The sequence below is a fragment of the Homalodisca vitripennis genome, unplaced genomic scaffold (assembly GCF_021130785.1).
Source record: "Homalodisca vitripennis isolate AUS2020 unplaced genomic scaffold, UT_GWSS_2.1 ScUCBcl_5535;HRSCAF=12304, whole genome shotgun sequence".
Classification (NCBI taxonomy): Eukaryota; Metazoa; Arthropoda; class Insecta; order Hemiptera; family Cicadellidae; genus Homalodisca; species Homalodisca vitripennis.
Genome location: NW_025781657.1, coordinates 8,260 through 36,025, shown reverse-complemented (window position 1 = coordinate 36,025; position 27,766 = coordinate 8,260). Strand labels below are relative to the sequence as shown.

Genomic DNA, 27,766 nt, shown 5'->3' with positions numbered 1-27,766 from the left:
TCGCTACAAACAGGATTTTTTTGGATAACAATTTTTAAATAATAGTTTCTTACTGCCCTAAGTCTATATTATTACCAGATTTATTTTTTCACACCAAGAGCCAGCCACCCTGTAGTTGAAATATTATTAAAATATAGTACATTAGTTATGAGGCCCATAAAATATGTATACAGTTATTTTATCATAGGTTAAACGCATACTAGACTTTTGGGTGTGTGGGAGGCTTCACATGGACTACATCCTGATCCAACTCCAGATGGATTTATGTTAAACATTTTCAATTTTGATATAGTGGTAGAAATAGAGATTCACAACAAATTTTAATAGGTCCCAGTTCTTTTCATCGTAATATTATTAGTTTTAAAAAACTTAATTTTTAATCTTATCTGACAAATAAAACTGAAATAAGTTTCCAGAATAAGAAATTATTCTTTTTTCATTAATTTTGAAACCCATTTAATATATTAATAACTTCGGTATGTAACACTATAAATACTTTGTGAAACACACAAAATTAACTATAAAGTCTTTGTCACATAATTACGCATTACTTTTTGTACAACACTTAATAAAATACAATCATTACATTTGACTTGTTATACTCCAGTCTGTTTTGTCTCCTGGAGAATATTGTCTCTCAGCCACCCGCTTTACTGTGCACTCTCTTCCAGGTTTATGTGTCATTACATTTGACTTGTTATACTCCAGTCTGTTTTGTCTCCTGGAGAATATTGTCTCTCAGCCACCTGCTTTACTGTGCACTCTCTTCCAGGTTTATGTGTCATTACATTTGACTTGTTATACTCCAGTCTGTTTTGTCTCCTGGAGAATATTGTCTCTCAGCCACCCGCTTTACTGTGCACTCTCTTCCAGGTTTATGTGTCATTACATTTGACTTGTTATACTCCAGTCTGTTTTGTCTCCTGGAGAATATTGTCTCTCAGCCACCCGCTTTACTGTGCACTCTCTTCCAGGTTTATGTGTCATTACATTTGACTTGTTATACTCCAGTCTGTTTTGTCTCCTGGAGAATATTGTCTCTCAGCCACCCGCTTTACTGTGCACTCTCTTCCAGGTTTATGTGTCATTACATTTGACTTGTTATACTCCAGTCTGTTTTGTCTCCTGGAGAATATTGTCCAGGCCTTTACAAAACCATGGGATCTTCTGTCTGTTCTAAACATGTAAATTGAATGTAGGCTTCACAATTATGGACTAAAAAAATTGTTACAATATGTTTTTTTCAATGTATATCCTAGTGGTACCTAAAAAAATTAATTTTAAAAATTAAGCAATTGTGCGCTCGACTTTATACAAAATAGTCTAAGGTATTTATTTAAGCACAGGATCACATTTTACAAACCACCAATACAGGCAAACAATAAAAACACAATAATGAAATGTATAGCAACGTGTGTACCCCATCGGGCGCACAACACTTTTTATGAAAGCCCGGTACACAACGGCAGTTATGAAAGATCGAGTGTACCTGATAGGGTACACGTCATCGTCGTGAACATGTTAATTAATGTTAATTACATTTCACAATCCATAAAGTGGTTTGAAAAATTGCAAACACAACATATTCATAACATAATCATTTTATTTTATGTAAAATAACAAAACATCTCAGCGATGTCCCCAACCAGAAGTATGCTGGTAGTGGGGTATCGATAAAATAACAATGTCAATTATGTATATGGAGGGTATAACCTATTTCAGCACTATTGATAGATTGTTTAAGGTATGGACACAAGAACATTTTTCCTAATTATTTCAAAATATCCTTCAGTATTTTTAGTGTAGGTTGATTATTACTATTATTATTGATCATTAATATGCTTTTTACATAGACAATGATTCCAAAAGAAATGTAGCTATTTTACTCTCAATAGTTTTTTTTTCACTTTTCATTAATGCCAATAATTAAAAATTAGATTAAATTTGTCTGATCTAAGTCTTAATAATATTATAAATACGAAAGTTCCTTTGTTTTGTTGTCACACATGAACTACTCAACCAATTGTACTGAAATTATGCAAAGATATTCTTATGATTCCTGAAATGAATATAAGCCTATTATTATTTCATCAATCTCACCAACTTGGACCCCACTGGGCTTATATGTAAATATGTTTATAGAACTCTGAAATTTAAAAGAGAAAATGTCTGTGGCTACTCATACAGTAATTTGTACCTATCAAAGGTTCATGTCTAGAGAAGTGTACGGAAATTACTATCGTTATCTGGCTTTCATTACTACATGTATATTAAGGACACAATTTTTAAAAACATATATTCAATTATAACTCATAACACCAGTTGTCTTCCTGTACATGGAGAAATGTTCTAAATACTGATGTACAGTATCCAAAGGCTGATAAATATCATTCATACGGTTCTGAAGGTATTGCGGGGGCAAGCTCTGGACAGAAGATCCGAGGAAGCCTTGCAGGAACTCACGCATCAGCTCCCAGCAACTTGCAGGTATTACACATGGTCTATACTCTACTTCAACAAGCACGCCTTTGAAGTTTTGGCTCATGGTTACACTACCTAGTTTGATCAAGAAGTCACCCAACTCAAACCTCGGACCCTTAGCCTCGATTTTTGTCTGTTTCTTCGATGTGTAGAAAGGCAACATCTTGAGCATAAGCATGTCAAAGAGCTGGTCTGCGATTAGAGGGATAGTCTTGGTACCGGTGTCCAACAAGGAGAAAACCGTTGCCGGCTGTTCTGAGTTATGTAGAACGTGGATAGTTCGTTGGGCTCCGAGTTGTGGCACCGACATGTATGTTTCACAGTCCACTAATGCCTGTCCACACTGCACTGCACCAAGTGCTGACACTCGCTTTGTCAGAAACTCGATGGTCTGTGGCCCGGTTCGGTTCTCGGTCATGGGAAACTGTTGCAGCACTGTCACTCCCATTATCCTTATTAGTTAGATACGTTTTCCCCAATCACTGTTTCCTGATCCTGAAACAAAAAGCAATAAGAATAATTTCTTACAAAATATTATAAAATGAGATGTTATCTTCAGATAACAAATCAAACATCAATAATATGTTATTTAAAGTGTTATAGTCCACTTAATTATTATCAGAAAAAAGTAGATTAGTATTAATCATATGATATAATTGAGACCTGCAACAATAGCTTAACTACATTTTATTATAGCGTATTTTGTAGACAATATTCTTTATTCGTAAATTCATGGAGAACAGTACAGGTGTCAATGTTGTAAATAATAAGAGTTAGCTAGTTTGGCTAGCATCCAAGGGATGGCTCGTCGTCTTGCTATCACAGCTCTAGACTGTTGTCTCAACTTCGTCCTCATGGACACTATCATTCGGGCTAAGGCCATGAGAAGTGCATAATGTCTCCAGCAGGTGGGACTTTTAGTTGGCCTCAGACTGCAACAGGGGTTACTGCAGAATTAGCATCCTAATTGAGGGGAATGTTCTGCACATGATCTCTAATCAGATGCCACAAAGATTTTCCTTTGACAAACCCTTTTGGATTATTACACTTCTAGGGAGGCTTGGTTGAAGGGAAAGAAACAACCTCTTCCACCAGCGGAGCTCTAATGGTTTATGGACGGCTCTAAAACAAAAAGTAGCACAGGCGCTGAAATTGTGGGAGTGGGACCTCCTTTTAGGGAGCTCGTGGTCCCTACTGGTTCCTTATCCCACAGTTTTTCAGGCAGAAGTCACAGCCATTATGGAATGTGCTGGTGAGAATCTTCGTCTGCGGTGTAGGGGTAGGACAATTAGTATTTTCACAGATAGCCAGGCAGCATTGGACTTGTGTGTTCCACTCCAAATTTGACTGGGATTTCTATCAAGTTGTTTCTTCCCTCGGCAAACTCAACTCAAGAGCTGGCCAACTGTCCTGGCCAACTTGGACTCAGTATCCAACATGATGGGACCTCAACCATTCTGTGGTATTTCTAGGTTTGAATCCTTTGGGGCTGTCTCAACTTGCTTTCGCGCTGAACATGAGAGAATTTGGAGACCGCATCCGGATCAAAGAATGAGCAGAGCGGTCCTACAGTCGCCTTCTCCCAGGGTGGCGTCTGACCTTCTCTCCTTAAGTAGATTGGTGTCTTTTACGGTTATGGATCTGATTACAGGACATGGTCACTTGAGGAAGCTTCTTCACAGTCAGCATTCTTCGGGAGGATCCACACTCTGTAGAATGTGTGACGAACAGGAGGAAACTACTGAACACCTGTTCTTTGACTATCCTGCAATAGCATCTTTGATATTTTGGATAAGGGTAGTGAATTTCCCCTGGAGGACCTGATCAGTTGTATTCGGAAATTTGTAGAACTGCTGAAACCGTGGTGGCTTCATGGTATACTTCCAGAGTGCACAAAAGGCTCTTAAGGCTTAAGTGCATGGCAAGAAACGTCCCCTTAGAAGAAGAAAAAGTAATCAGAATTTATACAATGCAAAGAGTTTTTGTTTCATATTTATACAGTCTAAGGTTGTCTTTTTGATGTTAGATAAAGCGTTTGTCTTGGACTGCACTCTGTCAGGTGTTCAGGAATTTGGAATTGGCGTAGTAGGGTCTTTCTTGGATCTATGTGGTTTGTTTGTTTGTCAGTAGGTAGTGCTGTTCAAGGTGGTTTAGGAGCCTTATAAGGATGATTTTCTCAATTATTTTAAAGAATGTTGGGATGAGGGAGATTGGTCTGTAGCTGCCAATTTCACTTTTTGGTCCTTTTTTATTTAGAGTATATTTTGAGGTTTTAACCCTGCAGAGGTCGCATCGGAAAAGTTGCGTCATGGGTCGCGCACGGTGGATTCCACCAGGTTATTGAAAAGCACACAAAAACATATAAATCAGGTATTTAATTGAATAAAACGTATTTCTAAACATGGAAATAAAACATTTTATTAGTATAATATGTGTGTATTTATGTAACAATAACGATACATGAATTAAATGGTCATGTAAAGCTGTTACCAGAATCGTTAATTAAATAAAACTTTAAAAAATCTGGTTATTGTAAAGGGAAATAGAGAGAGAGAGATACTTTGATACTTTCTTTATTTACCCTTGGACCAGAGGTCCACTCTTACACCGGGACAGGCTCAAATTTGTACAATTACATTGTTTTTTACAGAGTTGTGGCACACAATTTCATAATAACACACATGAAATATTGACTATTATTTAAATCATAATAATCTTACTTAACTTTATCTAAACTTTAAATTGAATTGTTAATTATAATATATTATTTGACTAAAATAATTTAACTTTATAATTTTTGTCGATTTAGAAAACACTAGCTACAATTATTTTCTACGGAAAAAGTTTACACAATTTATATGAATCTATTTCATTTATTTACTAAAACTTAAATGCGCAAATGTTTCTACTTTTTATAATGCACACATAAAAACACATTTTTACTGTTTTAAATATAATAAACTATTACTTAATCAAATTAACAACAACAAACATAAGTGGAGTTACTCTAGACAATTAATATAAATCTATATGATTTTAATCAGTTTATCCTACAATGCTTACATTTTCAACTTTAGACTACCTTTTAAAGCTAACAAATCGATTCTCAAATAAAACGTGTATTACAATAAGATCATACATCACAAGATAAGAATTAATTTTTCCTGCTTACGGATGACGCACATTAACACATTACTCATATCTTTTTACTAACTTGTCCTTCAATAATTTTTTTAAAGTTTGTTCTGAGGGAACATTTTTTATATTATTGTCTAAAACACTCATTAGTCTAATAGATTTTACATGAAAAGAATTTGTATAAATCACCGTTCTGTGAATAGGAAAGAGCAAAGATGTGCTCCCAAAACGAGTGTTTCTTTGATGAACATTATACATACTAACGTAACGCTCAAACAGATAATCTGGTTTTTCATATTTCAATATCTTAAATAACATTGTTAACACAGAATATTCTAATCTTTCTCTAATTTTTAACCATCTTAAATTCCAATAGTAAATAGTTACATGATCATCAAGTTTTAGGTTATAAATATATCTTAAACACGCATTCTGTGCTACCTGTAATCTATTCATTAGTGAGTTATTTAAATCACAATATGCTGCTTGAGCATAATCAAAAAATGGGAACACCAATGTCTGAATCATTAGTTTCTTTACATGTACTGATGGATTAAAACTAAGTCTTTTAAATTGGTTTAAACATTGATAAACTTTCTTAACTATGCTATCCACCTGCTCGGCCCAAGATAAAGTATTTGACATATTAAGACCTAAATTTACAAAACTATTTTCATATTTCAGTACTGTTCCTTCAATCACGATCAGTAATACATTTTCATAATCTATATTTGCTAAGGTTCGGGAGGTTCCCAATATCATAGACTTACATTTTAAAGCATTCAAATTTAACCCATGACTTTTACACCAGCTATAAATATTACATAAATCGGCGTTCATTGCATCAACAGCTTCATTTATCTTATTTATATTACAACTTATGTACAGCTGCATATCATCAGCATAACACATAAATTTGCTAAGCATAATAATTTCATATATTCTATTTATATAAAGTGAGAAACGTAAGGCAGACAATGTTGATCCCTGGGGAACTCCTACAGGATTAATCTTCCAATTGGATAACATTCCGCCACTAGTTTTTACTCGTTGATTTCTATTCAATAGATATGATCTGAACCATTGAACTACATTGTCACTAATATTATAAGACTCCAAAACTGCTAATAACAACTCATGATTTACACAGTCGTAAGCACGACTGAAATCTAGAAGTGTTAAGACTACTATTTCCCTTTTATCCATTGACAACCTTATATCGTCCGTAATCCTAATCAGAGCCGTCTGAGTACTATACATTGGTATATATCCAGATTGGTATTTACATAAAATATTACACTCATTAACATATATAGATAATTGTTGATACACCAACTTATCCATTATTTTACCCAAAACACACAGTATATTAATAGGTCTATAATTTTTAGTTTCTATAGGACTCTTAACTTTAGGTAACGGAAGAATTAATGCATTTTTCCATTGACTTGGATAGCTACTATATAACAAAGAAAAATTAAAAACGTGTAACAACACATCTCGTATTTCATGAAAAATCAATCTAATAAACTTTATATGTATATCGTCATTACCCACAGCGTTAGATGATATATCCATAATTGCTTTGTAAATAGCTTCAACAGTTATTTGCGTGAAGTTAAAATTATTTGCTTCCAAACATCTCTTATTTTTATAATATTCAATCAAATCCCTGTCTATTTCATTATTTATGCCACAGAAATAATCATTGAGACAATCCAACTGAACAACCGGATCACCTAGCTGTTTCGATTGTTTACCAGCTCCCTGATCTCTAATGAGTTTCCACATATCTCGACTTGATCTCTCCTCACTTAAATAATTTTTAAAATATTTATTCCTCTCGTCCCTAATAATTATCTTAACTCTATTTCTCATTAACCTATATTCTTCCCATATTTCTCTATCTTTGGATCTAACGCAACTTTTATACAACTTATCTCTATTTACAATTAATCTTTTGATATGTTCATTGACCCACGGACATACATTTCTTTTATTACTTACATTTCTTAGATGAATATATTTGTTATACAGACTTGACAATGTCTCTGACAGAACTTTTACCTTATCGTCAATAGTACGAGGGTTGTTCAATAAAGACTGAGACTGTGTCTATAAAACATTTATTATTTAATTCTGATCTACATCAAATTTTTCACCTTCAAAGTATTCCGCATTAAGTGAAATGCACTTGTCCCAGCGCCTTTGCCATGCCTGGAAAACGTTAGAGAAGCCATCCTTTGACATGTTCTTCAGGATCACCTCCAAAGCCTTTACTGCATCCTGTTCCGAATCAAAACGACGTCCCTTTAATTCCTTTTTTGCAGTAGGAAACAAAAAAAAGTCACAGGGCGCAAGGTCAGGACTAAAAAGGTGGGTGGGGCACGACCTTGATGTTTCATTTGGCCAAATATTCTGTCACAACGTGTGCAATGTGAGGCCGCGCATTGTCGTGATGAAGTTTCCAGCTTCCTCGAAGTTCTGGACGCTTTCGAGAAATGTGATCATTCATTAATGTAGCCAATACTTGTTTGTAATAGTCTCCATTGATTGTCTGTCCACGTGGAACTGAATGAGTGTACACCATTCCTTTATAGTCAAAAAAAGTAATGACCATTGCTTTGTTTGCAGATTTGGTTGCCCTAGCTTTCTTCGGGCGACCTTCATTTTTTTTCTACCCACTCAGTCTTTTGCATTTTCATTGCAGGGTCATACTGATAAGCCCAGGTCTCATCAGCAGTAATTACACTCTTCCACCAATCCCTATCTTCTTCTTCAACGAACCGCTTCCACTCAAGGCAAACATCGACACGGTTTTGTTTTTGTTCAGGTGTGAGTAAACGAGGAATCCAACGAGCACACACTCTAGACATGTTAAGATTGTCTTTTAAAATTGTGTGAGCACTACCTACCGACATGTCAAGGAGTTCAGCAATCTGTCTGACGGTCAGACGTCGGTCGGTTTTGATCATTGCCACTGCTGTATTGATGATTTCCTCAGTGAGAGCAGTAACTGGGGCACCATCTCCTCCCTGCAACTCTGGTCCTCTCTTCCCTCCTTAAAAATCTTTGAACCAGCGAAAACAGGAAGCACGAGACATTGCGTCATCCCCAAAAGCTTGCTTTATGTCTTCATAAGTGTTAGTCGCAGTTTTGTTGAGTCTAACACAAAACTTAATCGCATATCGTTATTCACGCAAACTGGACATGATGAAACGTTGGAGGAGGCACTTACCAAGCTGATGTTCAAATGAGCACTGATGGCTTTGTGATAGAGATAAAGCAATTCAATGTCTGTTGGTAAACAATAGGGTCCAAAGGTATTGGAAAAACCTGGCATCATGTCTTATCAGAGCAGTATGGGGAAATCCCGGGCCCAGTCTCAGTCTTTATTGAACAACCCTCGTTATTACAGGTATACTAATTATCCCATAATAACCCAACACACTCCTGTTTAAAAGTTCATCAACCTGGACATTTTTAAAATCTCTGACTACACTCATATTTTTATTTACATACAGTTTAGTTTTTAAATTTATCTCTGTATAAATGAAATCATGATAAGAAAGCCCAGATATAGAAATCTGCCCATAATCGTTCACTCTACTCAAATCGTTTGTAAACATGATATCTAGCCAAGTTTCAGATTCTGGTCTGTGGTATGTGGGGTTTAATGGTAATATAGACATATTCAAATTTTTAACAGTATCCAATAAATACGTTTTTTCGAAAAACACACGATCAGTACTTAAATTTATGTTAAAGTCTCCTATTACTAAGACATATTTATACTCTGGAAGTAAATTGGCTAAAACATCGAAAAATTCTGAAATATACCCTAGTTTAGGAGGTCGATATACTGCACACAACAATATAATGCAACTTCCAATTACAATGCGATAGTTCTATGATTAAGAATTCAGGTTTCATACAATACATTGCCTGTGAAGATGCTATCACCCTATAACTGAAACACTTCCTCAAATAGACGGCTAAACCCCCTCCCTCCTTCCCCTCCCTATCATGGCGTATCAATTCATATCCACAAGATATGGAGTAGAAGGTATAATAGGCTTTAAAAATGTTTCAGATAACACAATAACATCAAAAAAATTTTTGTTAAACAGACTAAAGACAGTTTCTCTTCTGACCATCAAATTCTCTACATTGGTATGACCTATCTTTAAGCAATTTTTAGACTTTATAAATTTATCTTGTAATGAAACAAATGGCCCCTGATTATTTACACTAACGCTCATTAGAATTTATTTGTAATTGAGAATAAATTAAAATATAGATCCCTTTGTAAAAGCCTAAATAAAAAACCCCAAGAAAAATAAAAACATTAAAACAAACACATTTGAAACTGTTAATACCAACTGAAAGATCCTCAAATAAATCAGAAAACACTGTAAACAAACTATAGCAAATACACATTTTTATCATGTAACAAATCAATACATTGTAGCGTAATAATTTTCACAACTTACTTAACACTTCCATTGAGTCAATCACCACAAAGCGATCTCCAGGATTCTTGCGCATGAAGATCCTTCCATTTCTGACCCAAAGATACGTGTACTGTTTCTCCCGCTTGACCTCTCGCGCTGTGTTGAGTAGCTTCCTGTTCGCCTGGGTGAGGCTGTTGTTGACATAAATCGGATTTGACTGTCCCTCCATGAACCCGATGTCCCTGGTATTGAGATTTCTCTTATTTTTCCTCTTCTGTATAAATTGTTCAAGGTCCAGCTTACGGACGAAACGGACCACGATGCCTCCTGGCCTCCCATCTGCACCCGCTGCCGTCCTGTAGCGGTAACAGTTATCTATCATATTCACTTGAAATTCAAATCCGATTGCAGCTGCCACTCTGGATATCACATCCAGAAGATCCTCTTTATTGTTGCTGGGAATCCCATTGATCTCGATCACATTTTCCTTTGACGCCTGCTCCAGGAAATTGGTTTTGTTGGTGAGTTCCTGTACAGTTTTCCTCAAATTTATGTTTTCTTGATACAGATGAGATATGTCCTCCTTGATTCCTCTCACCTGTTTCCCTACTTCCTCAATTTTGTTACCGTTGTCAATTATCCATTCAGAGTATTTTTCCATGTTATTTTTGAAGTCAATGTTTATTTCTTTCATTTCCCGGCGAAAATCTCTCATTTCATGATTCATTAAATCGAGTATATCAGTAGACTTTATATCATCATCAGCGGCCGCCTCCTGCGTCGCTACTGATAAGCTAAGTTCGCTTTCTCCCGCACAAACAGGACAAAAAAAAAGAGAGAGAGAGATAATGATAATTGATAATTTCTTTATTTTTCTGCCCTGGTTTAGACCAATGGTCCACTCTTCCACCAGGACAGGCTCCATAATTTATACAAAGTTTTAACTACAATATTCAGTTGTGACTTAAACTATATGTTACAGAAATCATGTTTACATTTACTCAATAACTATTAACAATTACATTTATATCAGATCTTACAATTCAATAAACTTTGAAGTTAAACATCATTAAACTATAAAAATTCAACATAAATAAACTATAAAAAAAACAACAATCTGAGCAACAAACTAATACACTTTTTTGTTTTACTTAAACTAGTATTGGTAACATTTTTTTTATCGTACTTCCAAACTGTCTAAAGATCTACCATACAATAAGATTTAAATATGTCTTTAGTACTTTTAAGCAAATTTATACATAACTTTATCCATTTTTTTAATTTTTCTTTATATACATATACATATATATATATATATATATATATATATATATATATATTTTTTTTTTTTTAACTACAATACACTTTGAAAATTAAACATCGTTAAACTATAAAAATTAAACAACAATCTGAGTTAACAAACTAATACAATCCAACCACAATAACAATACAATAATTTTATCACACTCTAACATAATATTTTCATTAAATATAACAACCACGACACAAACTATTAACAACATTACAAGCAAAAACAACATTACTCATATCTTTTCAACAAATCGGTTTTTAACAGTTTTTTAAATAAATTTATACTTGGTGCATGTTTAATTGTGTTATGAAGGCCATTTAACAATCTTATACTCTTCACATGAAATGATTTATTGTATATAACTGTTCTATGTAGTAGAAATTGTAAGGTCACATTACCAAACCTTGTTTCCCTTGCATGTACATGGTTCATCATGATATATTGATTAAATAGGTAATCAGGTTGTCCAAACATAATAATCTTTGCATAATGCAATAATGCATTTGTAACAAAATATTATATTCCAATCTTTCATTAATTTTTAACCAACTTAACTCTTTATAATATCTGGTAATGTGTGCATCTATTGGTACATTAAAAATATATCTTATACATGCATTTTGTGCCCTTTGCAATTTTTGCAACAATTCATCATTAATATCACAATATACAGCATTTGCATAATCAAAAAAAGGAAAAATAAGCGTAGATACTAACAATTTTTTTATATATACATTAGGTTTAAAACACAGCCTTTTAAGTCGATATAAACTTTGGTAAACCTTTCTATGGATGTAATTGACTTGTTCTGTCCATGCCATTGTACTACGCATTCTTATACCTAAATTAACAACTGATTGCTCATAATCAAGTACCATACCATTTATTGTTACAGGTAAAATAACATTCAAATTCACATTAGATAACATCCTTGATGTTCCTAATACTATTGGTTTGCATTTAGATGCGTTCAGACTTAGCCCATGATCTTTGCACCACTTACATAACATAACTAGGTCTGCATTTATCTGGTTCACAGCGTTATCAATAGTATCTAAGGAGCAGTGAATGTACATTTGCATGTCATCGCATAGAGCATTGTCCTACAAAAATTTACAGGTTCATCAATTCGGTTGATATACAGGGTAAACAACAAATATGACATAGTTGACCCCTGAGGCACCCCAACAGGGTTATGTTGCCATTCAGATAGCCCTCCACTGCAAGTTTTTACTTGTTGAAGTCTATTAGTCAAATAAGAACTAAACCAACTAATTACAATGTCTCCAAAGTTGCAAGATTCGAGTACAGATAATAAGAGTTTATGGTTTACACACTCAAAATCTCTACTAAAATCCAAGAGCATCAATATTGTTAATTTTCTCTGATCTATGGCGTGTCTAATATCATCTGTTACTCTCAACAAGGCAGTCTGAGTACTAAAATAGGGTCTGTAACCTGATTGGAATTTATACAAAATATTATTTGCACCAACATATGCACTGACCTGCTTATAAACTATCTTATCAAGTACTTTTGCTAAAACGAACAAAATATTTATGGACCTGTAGTGTTTACATTCTAAAGGATTTTGAATCTTAGGCAAAGGTAAAATCAATGATCTCTCCCAACGACTCGGATATATACCACTGGTGAGTGAGAAATTAAAAACAAAACGTAGAACATGCTTTATTTCATTATAAACTAATTTAAAAAATTTTAAAGGAATTCCATCATTGCCCATTGCATTGGAGGAGATATCGTAGATTTCCTTACAGATAATATCTACATTAACATTAGTGAAAACAAATGAATTCTGAAACTCCCCTAGTCCTTTCTTACTCCTATAATAGTCAATTAAGTTATCATCTATGCCATGATTAATACCACAAAAATAATTGTTCAATTCATTTATATCTATAGTGGGATCTGATACATTCTTCTGTTCTTTAACAGTGCCTTGGTTATTCAAAACTCTCCATACATTTTTACCAGATTTGTGTTCCTCTAAGAATACAGTGAAGTGTCGATTCCTAGCATCTCTAAGCAGTCTCTTAACTCTATTTCTTAATTGTCTATACTCCTCCCAGACTACATTATTTTTTGTCCTTACATAATGCCTATACTTAGAGTCTCTTTGTATCATTAATGTCTTTAGTTTATTAGTTATCCAAGGGCATGGCGTTCTTTTCTTGTGAATGATTCTTTCAGGTACAAATTTATTAAATAAATATAACAATCTCTCCTCCAACATGTTAACCATATAATCTACAGAGTTACTACTATATACATCATTCCAATTCGTGTTTAAACATTCATTTTGCAAATCTTTGTTATTTACATTTTTAAAATCCCTAACGACTATTCTATTTTTATTTACATGTAACTTAACCCTTAAATTTAATTCCAAATTAATTAAATCATGGTATGAAATACCAGATATGGGATATTGTCCATGCCGCTTCACTCGGTTTAGATTATTTACAATAATTAGGTCCAACAAAGTATCACTATTTGGTAAATGGTAAGTTGTATCCAGTGGTAAAACAGTTAAATTTAGAGTTTCCACTTGCGATAATTTGCTTATAATGTTAAACAGACTTTCTTGTTGTTTATATGGGACACCAAAGATCTCAACAACATTTTCATTAGTGGCCTGCTCTAGGGCGTTAACTTTTGCGGTAAGTTCAGAGTTAGATTTTTTTTTAATTGTTGTTTTCCTGCTGCAAATGTTCAATATCTGCTGCAGTTTTAATTAACACATTACTCAATTCCTCCATTCTTTTACCGTTCTCAACAATCCATTCGCCATATTTATTCATTGACGTAGTAATCTCAGCGTTAGACTGCTTAATCTCACTTCGCAAATTAGACATTTCAATAAACAGCTGTTGCATTGTTACATCACCCAGTCCCAGACCGAGCGCCAGTGGAGGGAACGCCGATATCTTATCTGCAGTTCCAGAGTGCTTCATTGTTGCTTGAAATTCTACTATCTTATCTACCGTTCTAGACTGCTTCATTGTTGCATGACTTTTAGCACCTGTCATTATCTTATCAACATTATCAGATAAGCCAAGCGGACTGAGCTCATTGGACTGATTGGGACTATCACAAACGTTCCTGTCAATGCAGGAAAAGCAAACCCACTGAGTTTGCTGTTTTAAATAATCATCTTTGGTGATATTGGCACACTTAAAATGATAATTCCCTTCACATTTGCAACAAATAGCTCTATGAGAGTTATATGAGAAACTCTTTGTGCACTTAAAACAGACTATTTTGGAATTGTAACTTCTGTTTGTGTCGGAATCGGAATCATTATTGTTAGACCTAATTTTATCAATGGACGGTTTTATGGGGGTGTTGTCACCTCTGGTAGACTTCTTCTTACTACATATATCACACTTCCAGTTAGAATTAGTAGATACAATAAATTTACATTCATCGACTGTCATACTTGATATACAGATAAAATGAAAATGATTACAGCACTCAGAGCAAGTAATAAAATCGTTCTGAAATCGCTCTATTTTTTTGGAACAGCTTTGACAGTTCATATTGCTTCTAACGCAAACAATAGAAAAAAATAGAGTACTAATTACTAACAAGTCCTCAAAAACTTTCAAAACGCCTGAAAATGTATTAAACAAAGTTCAGTCAAGGTAAAAAGATATAGGTTATGTTACCAATACACAGCAAGGATCGTCTGCTCCGCACGCCACCGAAGCTCAAGCACAACTCCTGAGAGAGAGAGAGAGAGAGAGAGATCGTATATACGAGAGAAGTGTATATACTATATAAACAAAAAATGTACAATACACAAAAAAAAAATGCTAAAGACAACTTATGGTAGTAAAAACATCTCTCTACCTAGGTTTGAACTAGTAACTTCTAGAAGCTCTAAAACTGTCACTCAAGCGATGATGTTTGATTTTCTTATGCTTATAAATAATTAAACTGTTCAGTCCGATAATGTTAAGGAGACTAAAAATACAGTGAGTAGCCATCTGTTGCTATTTCTAGCTACAGAGTACCGCGCCTTGTACTCATCCACAATGTCTACACCTCCTCTTGTAGAATGTCAACATAAAAGGTTTTTGAGCATTCCCAGACTCTGGGTCAATCTCATCACTATTATGCATGGTAGGAAGTAGTAAAACTAATGTCCCCTTTTTTGGGCAGTAGGATAGAAGAGTTTTATCCTCTTTGAATGCGAACATAGTACTGAATTCTTTTCTATTTGTAGTGTTGACCAGTGTGGAGGAGGGATCTCTCTTTTATTTTTACGCAAAGTGCCCACTAAAGTGAGATTGTGGTCGTACTTGAGAGCTTCTGCAAGGGGGTGGAAGTGTACCAGTTATCGGTAGTTATATTTCTTCCCGTGCCACTTACAGGTTGCACAAGCCTTGAAACTACTGCAAGTCCGGAATTGTCTAATGTGAATGGCCCTGGTGGCTGCTTCCCAGGATAAATTTCGAAGTTCATTGTATAGAACGTTTTCGCACAACTCAAAGCATAGATTTTAATGCCATACTTGGCAGGCTTGTTTTGTTATAAATTGTAGATCCACACCAACCTCGAAAAGATTCAAGCATTTCATCAACAGTCAAATATTCTGATACTGCAAAAAGCGTTTCAACCAAGGCCTCAAACACCTCTCGAATTGGGACAAGCTTGTCAAGTCTCTTTCTCTGCCTCCTAGTGCGAGCGTCATCAAATCTCAGAACCCTTACGAGAAACTTAAACCTACGTAAGTTAAATGCAGTTTCGGAAAATTTCCACACCTGTACCATCATTTGACCATAGATCGTAAAGATTCAGGTCAGAGGCTTGCAGTACACCTGCCATGTAAAGAACTCCGATAAAAGCTTCCATTTCATCTCTAGTTGTATCACAAGCGTCTGTCTCGTTCACGAGTGTAATTTGGACGAACTTTACTAATACGTTGTTTAGTATGAGTAACGATGTTGTCTATAATTTTATTTGTGAAGTGCAACATCCAAGCAGAAATAGCTGACTGGATTTCATAACTTTTTTCTTACTCTAGGTAAGCGCCGATCCAATTTGGCTACAGGAGTTCGCACATTTAGCCTCGGGCAATGAACTTTCCATTTAGTTACACTGTCCTTACCAGTGTACTCTGGACATTTCATGTCTAACTCAGGAACTTCCCCCTCTTCACCAGACTGCTCTGAATCAGTGTTTTCTTCCTGCACAGATAGTTGATCATCATCTGAGTCTAATTCACCAATTGGCACAAGGCGGTTCATCTAAAAATAATAGCTCCTGGTTTTTCAATTCTTTCTTTTTCATGCCTTTCTTCACGTTCAACGATTCTTAAAAGATTTTCAAGTCTTTCCTCTTCTTGTCTATCTATTTTGAAATAAAAATAACACAAACCGCAAAACAAGGAGATCGAAATTTAACTAACATTAGGAGTCGCGCACGGTGGAAAACACCAGTAGGCGAGTAAACAATTCAAGGCGACTGACAGAGGATCAGTGGTGGGGGTGAGGGCGTGAGGCACTAGAGGGCGAGTCTATGTGAAGGTATAGAAAGGGAGGACTGTACCAATACTAGGCTTATTAGTTACAGATAAAAAATGTAAGCCACGGTGGAAAAGACAGTGACACGACCCCTGCAGGGTTAAAAGTGTTGGAAAGGTGCCTTGTTGTAGGGATTTGTTTATTATACAAGTAAGTGGCATTATTAATTATTCTTTGCATCTTTTGACTAATTTTACTGATATTTCATCAATGCCAGAAGAAGTTTTTAGCTTTAAAGAGTATATAAAGAGTAGCTTTTAAGAGTTTAAAGAGGAGTTGGTTTTTACTCCTTTATATGTTATAGGTTGGAACTCCAGCTTCTCATTTGTGACTGGAGCTAGGTCTGGGTATGTAAGATTAATGTTGTTATTGTTTGTTTGGTACAACTAGTGGAAAGAGAAGTTTGATTTTTTATTTTTGAATTTTGAGTGAACTTAGAAGTGAACATTTATATTTTAGTTATTTCCAAAATGGTATTTGATTTTTTATTTGAAAACTTTAATATTTTATTTCAGAAGAGAGCTCTGACTTTTAATTTGATATATTTGACTGATATTTTTATTTCTTGCCTAAGGACCTTTTTAATAAACGGTTTGTCATTTTATGTGTTTAAAATTTTTAATTTTTAATAAAAAAAAGGATCACGCACGATGCCTGCCCACTCGTAAAACAATAATATATAATATAAAAAATATAAATATATATATATATATATATATAAAGAACTTATATAATTATTATTAGATCATCTAAATAGAACATATACAACACTTAAGGTGAAAGGAGTTAATCAGGGAGTTTGTTTTGTGTACAGGCCATCTAATGTGAGGTATATATGTCTCTCAGCTGTTTCACTCTATATTGTGGATCTAGCTAGTTATTTGTGACGTGTTAGACCTGTTTATCCTTCAAAATAACAAAAAGTAACTAAATATTACTTTGTTTTGTTTGTTACATTTTATAAATACACATAGCCTAGTTAATGTTTAATTCATCATTAAATTATTAGTTTTTTGTATATAAAGATACCCGAACTATAGTGTAATTTGATATAACTATAATGTGATTTGGTACAACATTTTTATTTTAATAGTTTAAGAAATCATGAATAATGATGATTTGACTGTATTGATGGTTTGCTTATTCCGTTTATTGCAGTCAAACTGAAAAACAACTATTTTAGTGGAATTTGTACATCAATAGTTTTAATTCAATATTAAATTTTATTGATTTCATAACCTGATACCAAACTGTAGCCCTTTATTACAAAACCCTTTAAAATTAATAAAGAGGTAAGAATTTTGGGTAAAGGCAAAACATTTTACTCTTGAGTGCGAAAGTCTAAGTAATTGTGAAAGAAATGCAGGAGCGGCAAAATACAAATTTTGCGTTATTAAATTATTGGAATCGTCCTTGAACTGAACAAAGCAATATAAAGTTTCACCAGGTGAAAATGAGAAATAACGAAATTGTAGAACATAAAATATGGAACTACTTTTCATGCGCAGAGCAATATTTCCATGTTGTACATCTGCGTCGGGTGTTACGTAACCTTTTGTGACCGTGATTCAACCTCGTGATACTGTCATCGGATGTGCTGCCATCTTTGGAAACATAAATGAAAATTAAGGTAATTCTAAGCAATATATGGGTCAACCTCGATTTTTCTCATATTACAATATAATGTTCCAATAGTAAATTAGAAAAGGAAATGACTAGAATTTCTTGCCGGAAAGTAGTTATAGGGAGCAGGCAACTGCCAGACGGTCATATATTGCTTAGAATTACCTATTAGTGATCAGGGGCACTGACGTAATCTGGGCTTCAAATTTGGAACTACTCGAGTTAATTTTTTTTCTAAAAGAGCAAGCAGCGCGAAGCGCTGCACAGCTGGCAGGCATCGTGCGTGATCCTTTTTTTTATTAAAAATTACTGATAAATTGTTATTACCTACATATTACAATATAATGTAGGTAATGTATGTAAAACAATTTTAAAACACATAATTACATGCCGGAAAGCAAAGTAAAACCAACCAAAAACCAACAACTAACCTTAATAGTCGTTAACGTCGGAGTTGGAGTCTGGCTCAATGGGTTGTTGTTCACAGCGGTCACCGTACGCTGTGACACCGTTGTAGACATGTGAAATTGCCCGAAAGATGTTGTGTACTCTAGTTTTTATAATCTGAATATTTTCTTTTAAACATAAACTCAGCTAAATGTCCAACAAGATGATGTTTTCTGTTGCCGCACCTTGGGATATTGCCTCTAACTTCCCGCCACAAACGTTCTATGGTTTGGGTGTGTGCGCCGGTATCGGGATCAATGAAATTGTAACTGTGGTTAACAGTAAGATGTTGGTAATTGTTATATTGTAAACAATTATAGCTTTTCCAACAATCACTGATTACTGTTCTTCCAGGCAACACGTACTTTTGTATTATAGGTAACAACGTTTCTTGGCCGCGTGTTGGTACAGGAACGAAAAAACAACGTTTTGTTTCACGCTCAATACCAGCGAAAACCCAATTCCCTTCAATAATACGGCCACGATTATATTTACGTTTACCGATTTTTGCCTTGTAAATCTCTACTGTTTTGCCCACCCCTCCAATAGGTTCTGATTTTCAACTAGAATAATCACACAAACTTCTCTGAGATAGCTACTCCAATCTACTACAGCAACATGAGACAGGTCGAGTTCATGTCTTAGCAGGTCATGTCGTGGTGGTTTTAATAACACCCAATAAGCCACAAATCGGCACTGTTTGCGTTGAGATTATGGTTTTCGAAAAAAGTTAATTTATACTGAGACACATATTTTTTGCACTGGACTTCCACTTTCTTCCGGTTACGATCAGTCTTTTCTATCCTGTTCCAACATCGAAACACGAGATCCGTTTCATTTAAGGTCATTTGACCCCCGCAACTCGGACATGTTTTATTACGTGGTAAAACTCCGTGGTCGTACAAAAAATTTCTTAAAGTTACACTATCCTCAGAACAAACTATAAATGACGCTAACGTAAACTCGCACGAATTACACAAAAAAGGATTAACATCCGAACGGCTGCACATCACGATAGCAACTGATTAGGAACCGACCACCAGTGACTGATAACGCCGCGCAGACTGAAATTAATTCAGTATATACCCAGATCACGCACGATGCCTGCCCGCTGCGCAGCGCTTTGCGCTGCTTGCTCTTTTAGAAAAAAAATTAACTCGAGTAGTTCCAAATTTGAAGCCCAGATCACGTCAGTGCCCCTGATCACTAATAGGTAATTCTAAGCAATATATGACCGTTCTGGCGGTTGCCTGCTCCCTATAACTGCTTTCCGGCAAGAAATTCTAGTCATTTCCTTTTCTAATTGACTATTGGAACATTATATTGTAATATGAGAAAAATCGAGGTTGACCCATATATTGCTTAGAATTACCAAAAATAATACTAAAATGAGCAGGATTTTGACTCAAATGAACGATGTTTTTCCTTAATTTTGAGCTACAAATTAATTAGTTGTTATCAGGGTGAGATAAGAGCCTCCGGCCATCTGCATGGGCTGTGGCAGCAAAAAATTTATGTAAAGTGTAGGCTAAATATGAAAAACCCAATATTAACACATATACGGAGTAACAGAGAACACTTACCATTAAAAAGAAGTAATCTCATTTCGGTCAAAACGTAAACTCCTAACATGCTCGACAAAACACTCCGACACACAATTCACTATGATTCATCGAAACAGTGATTGACAAGCATTCACTTGATCTGAACTACATTACACAATATCTTGTGAAGCACTGAACCGCAGCCCAGAAGTGCTCAGATAACAGATACGCTATCAGTTCCGGCCACAGATAACATTAAGGTTCACAGATATCGAGACATAGAGCACACAAATATAACATTACAAACTTGACTATTTATGAATATAACCCCTAAAAACAAGTCATTAGTCATTTGAACCCCCTAAAACCATATATATATTTTTGTTCAAGATGATAAGCAAAATACGTTAATAACGTCAAATTCGTGATTTGCCAGGTCGGCCTTTAACCTCATAGATACTACAGTCTACCTGCTAATTGGCTCCCAGTTGTTGACTATAATACCATTAAATTATGCCACCTCTGTTCCTGAAATTCATATTTTTTAAAACTAGGTTAATCTAATTTTCCGACCCTTTACGAGTACCTTTTTTGGAATAAATTCCTTATAAGACTTAACAAAATGTACACTATTATTATATTATATTAAGCCCACAAAATTATAATGAGAAATCTTAACACTGACCTTATTATAAAGTACCAAATTAATTGTACCAACATAAATATACCAAGTTAGAGTCAATTAATCGTAATCTACCAATGAACACAAATTAAGAATGTTATGGTTATTGTTTATTTTTTTTTTTTTTTTTTTTTTTTTTTTTTTTTTTTTTTTTTTTTTTTTTATCTATTCGTTTATTAAAAAAAACAGGCTTAGGTACAATCCTATGCAGCCTCATTGTTCACTGGTTTAATTAACCTTCAGCCAAACTATTTATGTAGATTAAATTGTTTAATATACCATTATTAGTATTTATTTATTATTAGTGGGATAAACAAATATGTTTGTAAAATCTAATCTGTTTGTGTTGGTTAGTTTTCAGAATGATTGATCAAGGATTCTAATAATGGAAATTTAGGGGGTTATCAGGTGGGTCTTTCTCGCCAGGGGGTCCATCAGGTATTCCCTAATCCGAAATATGGACCACGGAATATACAGCCCCAACACCAGGAGTACATATATGTTTTTATGTGCTGGTTGATGCTGTATTTTATTATATGTGTTTCTTAATATTAACTAGGAAAGTTGTTTATTTCTTATGATATTTCTATGTCTTCAAGTTTTCAATAATTTTATTAAATTTACCGTCTGAGTAGGTGTGATTAATTTTTTTATGACTTTGAAGTGTTTATTTCTTCTCGCGAATTTCGTAAGCTGGACAATGTAGAATAACGTGATCTAGCGTCTCTTGCTGAGCCCGAGTACAACTTAAAACATAGTGGAGTAACAATATTGTTTAATATTTAAATAGTCTAGTGTTTACCCTGGCGTGTCCAAATCTTAATCTTATTATATTTAACTATTTCCCATCTCTTGAAGTTTTGTCATTTCATACCATTTGTTGTGGATTGCTTGTAGTCTGAATTTGTTTATACCAATTTACCTTTCTCTGTGGCGTTGGTATACCTGTTCATTTGCAGCTGTAGCTTCTTTGAGTAGATGAGCTTTTGAAATCAGCTGATGGGATGTAAATATCTGTTACGCCTCACTCCCGTTGTTTTACTGCTTCCTTTGCTAGGTTTAGGTTATCTACATATTCATTGTTAGTTTAATATTTTGTGGTGACATGGGATCCACAAATGTTAATTTGATATGGGGAAATTATATTGTAATTATTGACACTATTTCAATCTTTAAGATTGTAAAATAAAGTAATTCTCTCTCTCTCTCTCTCATCATTGAAAGGTTACCTTTGTATCACTTTTTAATAGTTCATGGATAATACTCACCGGAATTCCGTTTCCACTGCATTTATTGTAGACCTTGCTGAGTGCTTGTATTGCTGCTTGAGAGTCCGTAAAAAATTTACTATAGGCCTATCTTGTTGTTTTATGAGGTGAAATATTTGTGTGTTACTTTTAGGAATAGCCAGAAGTTCTGTTGTGTAGCTTGAAAAATGTTTATCTAGTGAAAACTTACCAGTGATGTTCAGTTTCTGGAAATATTAGTAAGCAGGGCCACCTGTATACCAGATCTGGATCTAGATCCATCTGTATAGATGTGTAATGAGTGACTGTAGGTAGTGTTTAATAAATATAAAAAATTTTGCTTTATAACTGTACTATTGCATGCTTTTTTTTGGACAACTTAGGCTCTCTTAAATTGTAACTGAACTTTATGGTCATTTTGAGCCATTAGTATTGGTATATTAAAATCCCAAAAGGTTTTATTATTTTTCTTTTATTGAGATATTAGGATCCAGATTGTTAATTTTTGTCAATGATTTTATGTATATTAATTGATTTTTTTTTTGTTCCAAGTATGGATGACATTCAGTGAGCATTTTGAGGAATATCAAGCTTTGAAAATGCTGGATGGTCTTTTATCTGTAATAATTTTATAAATAAGCTTTGTCAGTTAGTAATACTGCCTTCTATTACTAAGGGGCATTATGGTTGGCTTCAGTTTTGTAGCTTGCAATAATAGGAGTAGTTTTTTAAAAGCTCCCAATGATAATCTAAGTGCTTGGTTTTGTATAGAGTCTAAATTCTTTTAGTTCTTTTTTGATGACATGTCCGTATAAAAAGGAAACCATAATCCAGTTTTGATCTTATTAAAACTTTATAAATCTTGAGTGCAAATTCAGGAGTAGGGCTCTTTTGACCCACAAACTATTGCTTTTATTATTCCTATATCTCTTTGGACATTTTAAGCTAATGTTGTTAATATGGTTTTTGAAATCTAACTTACTGTCTTATAACTACACCTAATAGTTTGAATGTTGCTTACCACAGGAACCTGCTTGATTCATCAATGGTTATTTGTCTTTGAATGTTAATGTTCCTTTTTCGTGAAAAAATTATTACCTTACTTTTCGATGCGTTGAACACCAAGTGGAGTTTTGGTAAAATCGTTGCATACATTGTTTGAGTGTCTCCTGTACAATGGATTGAGTTGTCTCGATATGCTTACCTGATGCATTAATATCATAATATCATCAGCAAACTGCAGAGATTTGACGTTATTTGGAATAAGAGAGAGTTAATGTGTGCTATGTATAGAGCAAAATAATAAAGGGCTCAACACACTTCCCTGTGGTATAATCTCTATTAGTGTGTCTAGTTATGTTGAACTTAGAAACCAACTAATGTTAACTGTCTATTAATTAACCATGAGTTAATATATTTAATGAATTTAGTTGGAACATTGTAAAATTTAAGTTTACCTATTAATTCCGGTACTTGGACTAAGTCATATGCATTGGATAAATCTAAGGAAGTTGCAATAGTTGTTTCCATTGTATGTTAAATGATGTATAAATGTCAGCAATGAAGTTTATTTAAATAATCGTTACAGCCTCTTCCTTTTCCTAAAACCATATTGGGTGGTTCGGTAAACATGTTTGATTTTTCAATGAACCATTTCTAGCCTATTTTTTGACCATAGTATTGAATATTTTTAATATACAATGGTATCAATGCTATAGGTCTGTATGAACTTTCTAACAATTTATCTTTTTATGGTTTTAATAAGGCTATTATTCTAAAATTTTTTCCACTTACTTGGTTATATCTATGTTCCCGTTCCATATGGTATTATATATTCTTAAGTATACATAACCGTGCATTATCTGGTAGGTGACGTAGCATGCTATAAGATATACCATCAAAACCTGGAGTGGTATCCTTACTTTTACTGTCTATGGCTATATTTAACTCTTTAATGCTATAATTATTTTCTATGGTTGAGTCTACTATATTGTTATAATAAATGTTAGTTGGAATATTAATCTCACATTCCATAGGCACTTGATTGGTATTATGTGACACATTGAATTTTTCGCATAATTCTTCATCCATTTAAGAAAGTAGATGATGTGTTAACTCTAGTGTTTGATTTAAGCTTTTTAATTATCTTCCATGCAAACTGTAGAATTATTCTTGTCACTTATTTCCTGACATACCTTTTCCCATCCTTGTTTTTTTTGCTACTCGAATTTACTTCTCTGGTTTTGATTTGTTCTAATTGATATTTTTGATAATTAAGAGAGGTCATATTATTTTAGAATCTACTAAATGCTAACCTTCTAAGAGCCACCGCATGAGAGCATGTTTCATTCCACCAATTTTTTAGGTGTAAAATTTTTGTACGGTTGTTTGCTCTAACTTATACCTTGGTATCGATTTATCGGCTGCTAGAATAATAATGTTGTGTATCTTTTCCACTGTTCCTCCATTGGTAAAATCAAGGCATATTATTGATATATTTTTGAATAGTTTTAGTAAATAGTGACCCAATCTGCTTTCTTGAAGTTCCATGTAGGCCTGTTACTTATATTGTTCATCTTAATCATTAGTGTTATAATTTTTTTGATAAACAATTAGTATTAAATTGCATGTAGATAGGTAGGTGGTTTACTGCCTAATGTGTCATTACCTTACCTCCCATTTTCTCCAGTAGAGCGTGTAGACTGGGCGTGGCAAAGGTAAGATCTAGGGTTGATGCTTGGTGATACATGGAAGGTAAGGTCGTAAATTTGTTGTTATTCAATAATATAAATTTGAGAATCATTTAAGCGTATTCTTTAAATATTACATTTCCTCTATGATCTGCCTTGTTTAGAATTCCAAAAGGGATGGTGAGCATTAAAATCACCACATAACAGTGTGTATGATGCCTTGGTCTTTGCTAAATAATGTTATTTTTGCCAAAAACTATTTTCTACTTTTTTTAACTGTACAATATATATTATAAATATTGATAGGCACAACTAAAATTAGTTACCTGTATTCCTTGTAGTTGGATTAACATTATTATTATATTCTAAAAAAGTAGTATTAAAAGCAAGGTGATTTATGGATAATAAATAGCGGTTCCCACCATAAGTATCGGATCTGTGTCTAGATGGTGTATTTCAATAGTTATTATCTAGTAATGTATCATTTTTTTGTAGCCATGTTTCCTGTATAATCCCTATGTGAATATCTTTACTAGCAAATTAAATGCATGATCTCCGGCCATTTAGGTTTTTAGAGATCTAGCATTCCATTGTATTATATTTAATTTATTTATTGACATTTCTTATAATTGGTTTAGTTTGATTCAACGATTGTTTGCTACCTGATGTTTTACCTAGGTTTGTTTTAATACTGTTACTAGGAGAATTAATTTTTTGTTGAAACAGTTGTACCTTCATTCATGTAGCTAATTATAATGTCATCTACTTCACTAAGTGACGTTACATTTGCAGAATGCAACCCTACCTCGAATCTCCTCAAGCTTAATTCTTAAGGAGTGTTGACAGGTGAGCTTTTTCCTGAGTACTAAGTCTGTCTACCTGATTTGGTTTAGGTTGTAGAGGTTTAGGTTTGTTATTAATAGGTCTACTTACTTCTCTGATTTTTTTGTGTTGGATTAAGCATGCTAGGCTTACGGTAGTTAGTTCCACTGGGTTTTCTCTCTATGGGTGCTGAGTAGTGAATTGAGTCCGGTTCTGTGGACAGTTTTGAAGTGGGGTGTATCTGTTACTTATATTTACCTGGTTGCTAGGTGTTGAGACTTGTGAGCTCGGCAGGCTTGGATAAATGTCCTCATTGTCTGTGTGTCAAATTTAGTGGCCTGAGAGTAAGTTATTTTTTTAAATCCATACTTAATATGTTTTTTATATGTTGTAGGGAAGTATTATTGCGATGCAACATGGTAGCTTTCTTTCATAAGACTCATACGGTCTTTATAATGTTTTTTTTTGTCTTATGTATTCCGGGCAATATTTGGAGTTACTACTATGTTGGTCACCACAATGAACACATTTACGGGGAGATTGACAAGCATCCGTATGATACGGGCCAGCACAATCCCTACAAATTCTTTCCTTATTGCAGGGTGAACCTGCCACGTGACCATAAGCAAAACATCGATAACATTGTTTTACCCTTATCATATAGGGGTCAAACCTGCATACGTACATAGTTTTAAATAGATATAATTAGGCAACTTTTCAGATTTCGAATGTAACCTTAACAAAATGAGTGTTTATCAATTGATCATTAACTCTACGCTTTAATTCTCTCAGCCTGGATAATAGGGTAGTTAGATAATGCTTCCGATAGTAAATCAAGTTCACTTACCTCAGGTTCCGCATATACAACACGTTATGGTATGCACTGGAATGGAGGGGACGAACACGTTGAATCCAAGGAGATGTTGTGAGTTAAACCAACTCATTGGCAGATGAATAGTTTTTACAAATAACCGATAGGTTTCTACCAGCTCGAGTAATATGATCTATGTCTGAATAGTGTTGTTTAAGGTATTTTTCCTACTGAGAAAAAGGGTTGATTTTATTTCTTTGTTTGTCCTGTATGATCACCTCAAAGGGTCCTGAATTTCTGCTTTGTACAGTCTTTGAATGTGGGGTTTTTTTTGTAGGTCGGTGGATTTGTTTTCAAATGTGAGTAAATTTTATTATGAGTGTCATCTTCAGGGTTATTTTCTTTTATTATCAATTTCACTACTGGTAGTTTTATATGTCCGAATAGTCATGTTCCATATTTGGGGGAAGTATTGAAATGTATCGCTTGTTGTATTTCAATCTCACTCACATCGTGAGTTTCCATGGCTGAACTCTGTCGTTGTCATGACAGGGTCCACCTGAACACGTTTGTATTACAATCAACTGTATGGATATTTTTACGTGTTAATTCAAAAGTAAAGTTAAATTTTAAAGGTCGCTTTAGTATAATTTAAATTGCTTTTACAACACAAATATGTACACATAGACTACATTACAACTAATTTAAGTTACCACCAGAAAATAGTATGGCTGAAAGCTGAACACACGCAGAAGTTTAACTAGGGTTAGATTAACCCTATCTGAGCACTTCGACTACCAAAAGCACACTGTGTTATGTTTATGTTGTACAATACCTTACGAGCTGAACGAGCACACAAAAAGGATTTTTTTTTCTTTTTCTGTTCTAATTGTTAGCTCCAGGCTTCTGGAAATCCCATGCCGCCTCAATGTACTATTTTATTCTTGACGTAGGAGTCTTGTAAGG

General features: G+C 34.2%; 1 protein-coding gene across 2 annotated transcripts; it reads right to left on the bottom strand.

Moving 5' to 3' along the window:
• Positions 1 to 1,583: 1,583 nt before the first annotated feature.
• On the bottom strand, positions 1,584 to 27,766 carry LOC124373431 (mediator of RNA polymerase II transcription subunit 20). Of its 2 annotated transcripts, none has more exons than XM_046831804.1 (2): positions 27,636 to 27,766; positions 1,584 to 2,976 (listed from the first exon to the last, which is right to left on the bottom strand). In XM_046831804.1, exon 2 carries the CDS (start codon positions 2,927 to 2,929, stop codon positions 2,300 to 2,302), a length of 630 nt encoding a protein of 209 aa, XP_046687760.1. In that variant the 5' UTR covers positions 2,930 to 2,976; positions 27,636 to 27,766; the 3' UTR covers positions 1,584 to 2,299. The 2 variants fall into 2 exon arrangements, with proteins under 2 accessions (XP_046687760.1, XP_046687759.1); XM_046831803.1 differs by lacking the exon at positions 27,636 to 27,766 and adding an exon at positions 21,234 to 21,343.